We start from the raw sequence: 9,968 nt of genomic DNA, 5'->3' as shown, positions 1-9,968 counted from the left end.
TACAATCTAGTACTTTCCTGGATTTTAGTGTTTCTGTTGCCAGATCTAATGTTATTCTGATGAACATGTCTTTGTAAATGTACTGGCTTTTTTGCTACATTAAAAATAATTTATTTTTATTTAAATTGCACTGGTGTTTAGATGGTATATCTGTTTGTATGAAGGTGTCAGATCCTCTGGGACAAGAGTTACAAATGGTTTTGAGCTGCCACGTGGGTGCTGGGAATTGAACCCTAGTCCTCTGGAGAGCAACCAGTGCTCTTAACTGCTGAGCCATCTCTTTAGCCCCTTTTTGGGTACTTTTATTATTTGTCTTCATCAGTGTTCTATTGTTGTGAAGAGACACCATGACCACAGCAACTCTTACAAGACAAAGCATTTAATTGGGGCTTGTTTATAGTGTCAGAGGTTTAGTCCTTTATCATCCTGGCAGACATGATGTTGGAGAAATAGAAACGTTCTACTTACAGATCTTCAGACAGCAAGAAGATAGAGAGAGCCTCTGGGCCTGGCTTGGGCTTCTGACACCTCAAAGTCCACCCCCAGTGAAATATTTCCTCCAATAAAGCCTTATTCCATCAAGCCACACTTCCTAATTCCTTTCAAGTAATGCCACTCCCTGGTGATCATCAGTCAAATCTGTGACCTTATGGGGACCACTCATATTCAAACCACCACATTTCACTCTCTGGCCCCCAAAGGCATCTCACCATATCATAATGAAAAAAAAATGTATTTTTAGTCCAGCTACAAAAGCCCCATAGTCTATTACAGTTTCAACACCGTTTAAAAGTCCAAAATTCAAAGTCTCTTCTGAGACTCAAGACAATCTTTTAGCTGTAACCCCTGTAAAATAAAAATCAAAGAGCAGATCACGTACTTCCAACATACAATGGCACATCACCATTCCAAAAGTCAGAAAAGGGAGAATAGCAATGAAATACTGGACCAAAGCAAGACAGAAACCAGCAGGGTAAACTCCAAATTCTGAATGCTTGACATTGAAGAGCTCTTCAGATCTCCAACTCCTTTCAACTTTGTTGACTGCAGCACACTTCCCTCTCTTGGGTTGGTTCTACGCTGTGTTAGCAGCTCTCCTTGGCGGGTATCCCACCGCTCTGGCATCTCCAATATCTTGGGGTCTCCAAGGCAATCCAGGCTCCACATTCACATCTTCATGCAGTAGCCTCTCTGGGCTCCATGGCAGGGATACTCCTGACACACATGCCTGGCCTCAGTGGCTTTCCTTAGCTGCAGAGGGAGATTCACAATCCCTATCTTGTATTCTTACAAGATAAAGAACCACATGGACAAAGCTGCCAAGTTTTGTTGTTTGCTGGGCCTGGAACATGGCTCCCTCGTTCAAAGAGCCCAGAGGTGGTAGACGACACCAAGAAACCGTGTCTCCCAGACACAACAGGACTGGTAACACCTATGAACTCACAGAGACTGTGACAGCAGGCACAACACCTGCACAGCTTCAAACCAGACAAAATCCCAGCACTGAGAAGGGAAGTGGACACAAAATCCTAATCCTGACCAAGAAGATATTTGCAATTGACATTTGCTGCAAAAAGAAAAATCAGTTTTCTCTAGTGGGTTTTCATTGTGAGATATCAATCAATCACACTCCATGGCAGGATCCATGCACTGGAAGAGTTGGCTAGGACAAAACAGACTCCATGGTGTGTATGTGTGTGTGTGTGTGTGTGTGTGTGTGAGTGTGTGTGTGTGTGTGTGTGTGTGTTGGTAACTTTTTTGTTTCATTAGCTTTTTGTTTGTTTTAATTTTCAGATTCTTTTTTATTTTTGAGAGATAGAGAGAGAGGGGAGAGAGAGGGAGAGAGAGAGAGAGAGAGGATATGAAGTTGGTGGGTATGGAGATAAGGAGGATCACAGTGGTCCTCAACCTTCCTAATTAAACAGTTCCTCATGTTGTGGTGATTCCCAACCAGAACAGTATTTTATTGCTACATTATAACTAAATTTTGGTATTGTTATGAATCATAATATAAATATCTGTCATATAGGACATCTGATATGTAACCCCTGTGGAAGGGTTGTTTAATTTCTAAAGGGTCCTGACCCACAGATTGAGAACTACTGAAGGACCTGGAGGAGAGAAAAAAATACAAGCAAAATATATTACATAGTAATGATTAAAAAGCTATTTATTAATGTCCTTATTGCATGTCATTCCACTGTATGCTGGTGATACAAGCATGAAAAACACTGAATCTTGTCCTCAAAAACAAAGTCAGCGTCTAAGGTACAGGTTCAGTGATGGAAGACAGTGCGTGTCAGGGAGCCATCTCAGTGGCACGGGCACACATGATCACAAGGTTCATTTCATCCAAACTTCTTTTTTTTTTTTTTTTTAAGGAAAAACTCTGCAGTTGGGTCCTTTATTTCTTTTGTACACTAGGCCATGAATTCGTATGGAATGGGCTCCAGCAGCTCGGGCTCTTTCCCATTAGTCCTCACAGAGTGTGCTTCTCTGGGTGCTGCAGGCTGGCGCTTCAGCTGAACCCAGGCGCCCTTCTCTTTGGCTTCCTTTTTCTTCTGATCGTTCTCCTTCGCCCGCTTCAGGAAGCTGTTTCTGCTCTTCGAGTGTTTAATGTGCTCAGTCCGCACATTGATCCTCTTGGCCAGAATCTTGCCCTTAACTTGCTTGTTTACAATGATGCCCACGGCATGCTGGGTGACATTGTAGACTCTTCCGGTTTTGCCGTGGTAACACTTATGGGGCATTCCTTTTTGAACAGTACCCATTCCCTTGATGTCTGCAATATCACCCTTCTTATAGATTCGCATGTATGTGGCCAAAGGAACAACTCCATGTTTCCTAAAAGGCCTAGAGAACATATACCGAGTGCCTCTCCTCTTTCCCTTTGTGTTCGTCATTCTGGTGAGTTAACTGGAAGATGGCTGCCTCATCCAAACTTCTTTCTCGTTCCCTAAGCTGCAGGAAACAACGGATGTATTAATTAGTTGGCATGCTGGTGCTCTGAAGGACTGGATTTCTTTAGCAGGATAGACTTAGCTCAAGGTCAGCTCTAACCTGGCATGAGGTTCTGTGATAATCCAAACTTGTCAGCTATTCACAGCCCTTCCCCCACACCCCACCCCCCAGCCCAGGTATGGTGTCACACACCTTTAATCCCAGCATTCCAGAGGCAGAAACAAGTAAATCTCCATGAGTTCTAGGCTAGGCTGATCAGCATATATTGAGTTCCAGGACAACCAGGAGATCATAGAGAGATCTTGTCTTTTTTTTTTTGTATAATATATTTTTATCATGTTTTCTCCCTCCTCCAGCTTCACCTAGTTCCTCCATACCTCCAAACTTCATGTTTCTCTCTCTCTCTCTCTCTCTCTCTCTCTCAAAATTTAAAACAAACAAAAATCCAATAAGATAAAAAATAACAAAACAAGTTTTAAAATCCCACTTTTTTTTTTTAAAAAAAAAAAGGAGCTCATTTGTGTTTGCCAACTATTCCTCTGCATGGGTCCTGCCATGGGGTCCGGTTGACATACCCAGAAACAACCCAGTGGAGAAAACTGATTTTCCTTTTCCTAGCAGATATCAATTGCAGAGTATCTTCTCGGTCAGCGGTAGGACTTTGTGTCCACTTCCCTTCTCAGTGCTGGGATTTTGTCTGGTTTGAAGCTGTGCAGGCGTTGTGCATGCTGTCACAGTCTCTGTGAGTTCATAGGTGTTATCAGTCCTGTTGTGTCTGGGAGACACGGTTTCTTGGTGTCGTCTACCACCTCTGGCTCTTTCCATCTTCCTGCCTCCCTTTCTGCACACATTCCTGAAGCTTGAGGGGAGGGGCCTGATGAGGACATCCCGTTTAGAGCAGAGTGCGCCAGAGTCTCTCTCTCACTGTCACTGTCCACTTGTGGGTCTCTGCGTTAATTCCCATCTACTGTAAGAAGCTTCTCTGATGAGGACTAAGCAAGGCAGTGATCTATGGGGAAAGCAGCATGTCATTAGGTGTCATTTGACAGCTATTGCTGTTTCTTTAGCAAAATAATAGATAGTAGCAGGTTTCCCCCCAGGGCCCATGACCTATCCAGTATTGGGTTCTTGGCCTCATTAGCAGTGTCAGATATGGGCTCCATCTCTGGAGTGTGGCTTAAATACAATTTAAAAAGTGGTTGTTTACTACCTCAATGTTTATGCCACGGTTGCAGTAGGATACATTGCAGGTAGGTTAGTGTTGCAGGTTGCAGGGTGTTTGGATGGTGACATTGACAATTATTTTCTCCTCCTGTAGCATGCAGAGAACCTTACAAGCACCATGAGAGCCAGTTAATAGGGGTGAAACTTTAAGTCAGACTCCAGCTTTACTTCACTGTATTTGTGACGACATAAATACGTGCTTCTTCAGCAATAAGGCCTTACCATAAGGTTGTGGAGAGCAACCAATGGCCTTGGCAATAGCCTGAGATGTTTTGGGGTTCCAGGGGACCCATAGCCAATGAGTCAACAAGATGTAACCGTTCCTGGCCCAGAAAGTTTTACTTGATGGCATAAAATGTCTAGCTTGGGGATTGTCTCCATTTAGATTCCTTTCATCTATGCATATATTTTGAGAAGCTTCTACAATAGCATGCTTTCATATCTGTGGGGGTGCAGGATAAAGGAGGGAATATGGGTAAAGACTTTTGAGGCCTTATTTTTAGAATCTCCTTTAACTGCATGCAGGTTTATGAGCTAGGGCTCAGCAGAGGTGAAAGAGGCGCTGTCCAGGTGCTGAAAAACTGCATGAAAACTTAGGCTCTAGATTTCTGTTCCTCCAGAACACTGAGCTTTTCTCTGTTCTGGAATGATGCATGCTGGTATTTCGTTATTGTTATTTTGAGACAGTGTCTTACTCCATAAGCCAGGATGGCCATGACCTCAGTATGTAGCCAGTCCAGCCTCAGATCCATGACAATTTGGCCTCAGTCTCTCAAAAGCCAGGAGTACAAATGTGAGCAACAATGCCACAACACACTGTTTTTGTTTTGTTTTGCTGTTGTTTTTTCTTGAGATAGGATTTTACTATGCTCTGGAACTCCCTATGTAGACCAGGCTAACCTCCAACTCACAGAGATCAACCTAACTTGGCTCCCTGAGTGCTGGGATTACAGATATGGACCATCATGCCTGGTTACTGTGTTCTTGAGAGAAAAGAAAGAAAGAAAGAAAGAAAGAAAGAAAGAAAGAAAGAAAGAAAGAAAGAAAGAAAGAAAGAAAGAAAGAAAGAGAGAGAGAAAGAAAGAGAGAGAGAGAAAGAGAGAGAGAAAGGAAGAGAAAGAGAGAAAGATGGAAAAAGTGAAAAAGAGAGACAGAGAGAAAGAGAGAAAGAAAAAAGAGAAAATACAAACAAAAAAATTATTTGTTGGCTGTAGATATGACACGAGTGAGCCGTGGTGTGCATGGAGGCTAGACCACACTTGAGGGTGTTGGTTCTGTCCTTCCACCATGTTATACCCAGCGTGTCCAGGACGTCACACTTGGCAGCAGGTGCCTTTATCCACTGAGCCATCTCTTCAGTCCTGTACTGTTTTTCTTGAGCAGCATCCTCCATGATCACAGAAGCACACACATGTATATGGAAAGAGATGTGTCTACTTATGTGATAAACTGTATTGCATGATAAAAACACAAGTGGTATGGACGAAGATCTAGCTTTTCTCCACTTCTCAGTCCTCTACACTGTCTAGTCTAGGATGAGAACCAGAGTTAAAAAGGAAATCTCAGAGATTTGTATTTGATATGCTTACTTAATAAAAATGTAGCAAATTAAAAGATAAAAATTCATAATGAATAAGATAGATAGATAGATAGATAGATAGATAGATAGATAGATAGATAGATAGATAGATAGATAGATGGATATGGATACATACTTTTCATTTCACAAAAGAGTTTTTTCTTTTGCTGAAAATGTAGCCAAAGGTAAGTCTTTTGAAAGGCAAGCTTGGACCCCATTATTAATAGTTTCCCAACTTTAAAAGATCCACGGGGCTGGGGAGGTGGCTTAGTTAGTAAAGTGGCTGCTGTGTGAGCCTGGGAGCCTGAGTTTGGATTCCCAACACTCATGTAAAATTTGAGTATGGCAGCATGTTCCTGTAAACCTAGCTCTGGGGAGGCAGAAAGAGGAAGATCTCTGGAGATTTTTAGCTAACTGGTTTTCATATCTCATTTCAAGTCATTTCATAGGTAGAGATTAAAATGGCAGCAAGAATGTTTTTGTATTCATAACATTAGCACACATCCTACTGTTTTCTCTGTTATAATGATCAAAGGTCGACAAAGCCTGTGAAGATTAATTTCAATTGTGAACTTGATGGGATTTGGAGACACCATGGAAATGAACCTCTGGGCATGTCTGGATATATCTAGGCATGATATAGAATTAAAGGTTAATTATAGAATCACAGGATCCACCTTTTGAAAATTCAAATTCATTTGAAAGGAAGGCGCCTAAACTGAAAATGCCCCTGGAGGGGTTCTTTGCTCAAAAACAGATTCCAAGGAAATTGTTTCCCTGGGGTAGCATCCAAGGGGTGACAGAAAATGTGATGTTAAGGGGACAGAGTTCATCCTGAGAGGACAGCAGAATTTGGCTGTGTCATCCATGTGGTAATGGCTTTTCAGACATGAAAGGTGCAAAGTTGAGAGCATCATGGAGTTCTCTGTCAGGGTTCCAGAAGGCATTATATGGCCAGAATGGACTTTTTCAAGGTTGCAAGCAGGATGTTGGAGATGCATTGACTAAGGGGATGTCTACTGAGAAAAACTGTGGTTATGGAGTAGCACTGACCTAAGAGAGAAAGAAGTTATGTGTGCTGCAGGTAGCAGAGATGGAGGCAAAGGACTATCCAAGCTTTTTGGAGCCAAAATGATTCAATCATGAGCCCCAGCTGTCTGGTCTGGAGCTGCAGGATTTGGTGCTTACCCTGATAGGTTTTATTGTTTGTTTGGTCTGCTCATTCATTGCTATGTTTCCATTATTCTGATTTGGAATGGGAATGTTTATTCTGTACTATTGTATATTGGACATATAGAACTTGTTTTTTTTTAAACTATTATACAGATATTCATAGTCAAGAAATCATGTTGTGTTCCAGATGAAACTTACATTTTTGGACCTTTAAACAGTGTTGACATTGTTAAAGATTATGAGAACATTTGAAGTTGACTGTATGCACTCTGCATTATAAGATAGATAGGAACCTCTTGAGGCAAGAGCAGAAGAAGGCTATGGCTTAAAAGTGGTGTGTTTGAAAGTTAGATTGACAAGGGGTGGAACTGTGGTAGTTGAGATTAACCATCAACTAGTGTATAAGACTGGAACCATGGGACAAACACAGGCACATCTGCAAGGGATTTCTAGATTAGGTTAACTGGGGACGGAAGGTCTATCTAAGTATGAGATGTATCGTCTCATGGGCTGGGCTCCTGGACCAAATACAAGGCAGAAAGTGAGCTGAGCACCTGCGTTCCTCTTTCCCTGGTTTTGTTTGTGGATGTAGCAAGGCCAGCCACTGCAAGCTCCCGCTTCCACGATGTCTTCATGGATGACACCCTTGATGTGTGAGCAAAAAAATATTTTCCTTAAGACACTTTTATCCAGTGTTTTGTTGCACCAATGAGACAATAATTAATCCAACACCCCAAAGAATGGACCCACCCATAGCGCTGGCATATGATAACTCTAATTCAATAGAGACAGACCCATATTCTCTCTTAGATCAAACCCCTGTTCAACTGCTGCTGCTTGACAGGAATGCATTAAGTGGGTGGAGCATCACAGAAGGGCTCTTTCTAGTCTGTGAAAGTCAAATAGAGAAATTACACAGATGTAAGTGATAAAGCATAAATAGTAAAATGTCACCTGAAGACGCTGAGTGATGATTGTCTTAGATGATTCGAGAGAAGTGAAGCCGATCTATAATGGTGCTGCTATGATTATTTCACATTCACAATGAAGGTAATTGTGTCGGCATGGGTGAGGTAAGGGTACGATTACCTGAAGGTTGGCCAAGTGTTTGAAGAAAAAGGGAGATGTGAGATTCTCAGACAGGAGAGGTTAAAATAGTTTGAGTAGGTACCTGGAGAAATCTAATGAAATCTGCTTAAAAGTCTCACTTAGATCTTTTAAAAACTTTTAATATTTTCTTGGCAAATGTTAATTATATAATAATGGGTTTCATAATGCATATAATTTATTTTTAATCGTATTCACATCCCTATTATCTTATTGTAGCCCTCTCACTGCTGGGAATCCTGTTCTTCCCAACTGGTCATCTTCAACTTTCATGTGGGTTTTTTGCTTGTTTGTTTAGTGAGTCAATGAGCTTATTTGGAGTCACTTACAGGAACATAGGCTATGGAGTGTTGTCAGGAGCATGGATGGCTTATCAGTAGCTGCATCACTGAAGAGAATGTATCCAAATAATTTCAGCAACCTTTTTTTTTTGACACCGTGTGAGCAAAGAGCAATTACTAGAAGGGATTTATAGACAACTCTTTTCTTTCAGTATTCAGAAGATCTATAGGCCATCTCCCTGGTCCCCCTGTGAATACGAATATCCGGGAAGGGTCCAAAAAAGTACAGTGGTCCTATCAGGGATTTTAGAAGACAGAAGTCTCTGGTCAAAAGAGTCTTGGTTGTTATCAGAGTGGCTGACTTTGGGAGATGAGAATTCCAGCCTAAGCTCTTATCTTTTCGGAAAAGTGAACCTGCCAGCACTAACTTACATATGGTAGCTCCAGAAGCCAGACAGAGATCACTGGCCTTTCAAAGATGTCCCCTTACCCTGGGATGCTAGGACCTTCTTCCAAGCTTCCTTCACATCCTTGTTTCTCAAAGTGTATATGAGTGGATTGAGCAGTGGGGTGAAGACACAGTAGAAGAGGGACAGGAACTTGGACTGAGTGCTGTTGCCTGGAGGCTGGAGGTACGTGTACATACCAGGTCCAAAGAACATGGTGACCACGAGCAAGTGGGAAGTGCATGTGTTCAAAGCCTTGCGCCTTCCCTCAGCTGAAGGTAACTTCAGCACAGCCCTAGCAATGAAGATGTAAGAGATGAGCACTGTCAAAGGAGACAGTATTCCAAAGGGAATAGCCCCCAAGGCCAGGGACCGGTCGTTCGTAGTGGTGTCACTACATGCCAGTTTAATCAAAGCAGGCACCTCACAGAAGAAGTGGTCCAGTGTGTTTTTGGCACAAAGAGTAATGTAGAGGGTGAGTGTAGCTTGAACCAGAGAATTGGCCAGGCCGCTGGCCCAGCATACAGCTGCCAGCCACACGCATGCCCAGAGATGCATGATGAGTACATATCGGAGAGGACAGCAGATGGCCACATAGCGATCAAAAGCCATTATTGCCAGCAGAGCACATTCAGTGCAGCTGGTCCAGTGGAAGAGGTAGGCCTGAGCAATGCAGCTCCAGGAGGCAATTGTCTTCTCTGGGCCCCAGAGATTGACTAGCAGCTGTGGGACAATGGTGCATGTGGCACAGAGGTCCAGCAGAGACAAGTTGTCTAAGAAGAAGTACATGGGTGTTTGGAGTCTAGGCTCCAACAGTGAAAGGACAATGATAGAGCTGTTTCCTATCATGGTGAAGATGTAGGAGACCAGAAGCACTCCAAAGAGGGGCATCTCCAGCCAGGGGTGATCAGAGAAGCCCACCAGAACAAATGTATTGGGGAAACTCACATTCTGTCCTCTGATGGCCACCTGCATTGCATATGCCTGTACAGGAAAAGACAAAATTTGAAGGTAAACTATATATTTTTTAATACATCCAAGCCAACATCTTCAAAATGCCTAGTGAATTTATGATATTGCACTAGCAAGATATTCTCCATGGGTGCTTTGAATAGTTTCCCAGAACATGGCTGGTTTCATATATTGCTCAGTAGTTAAATTACAAGTCAGATTGGAGTAAAACTATCCAAGATATGA

At 42.5% G+C, this 9,968-nt stretch overlaps 1 protein-coding gene across 1 annotated transcript; it reads right to left on the bottom strand.

Moving 5' to 3' along the window:
- Positions 1-8,786: 8,786 nt before the first annotated feature.
- LOC114628577 (olfactory receptor 15-like) lies at positions 8,787-9,746 on the bottom strand. The gene has a single exon (XM_028776453.1). The coding sequence runs from the start codon at positions 9,744-9,746 to the stop codon at positions 8,787-8,789; it is 960 nt and encodes a 319-aa protein (XP_028632286.1).
- Between the last annotated feature and the right edge of the window lie 222 nt (positions 9,747-9,968).

The sequence above is a fragment of the Grammomys surdaster genome, unplaced genomic scaffold (assembly GCF_004785775.1).
Source record: "Grammomys surdaster isolate TR1022 unplaced genomic scaffold, NIH_TR_1.0 270, whole genome shotgun sequence".
NCBI lineage: Eukaryota > Metazoa > Chordata > Mammalia > Rodentia > Muridae > Grammomys > Grammomys surdaster.
This window is presented reverse-complemented; position numbering and strand designations above follow the sequence as displayed.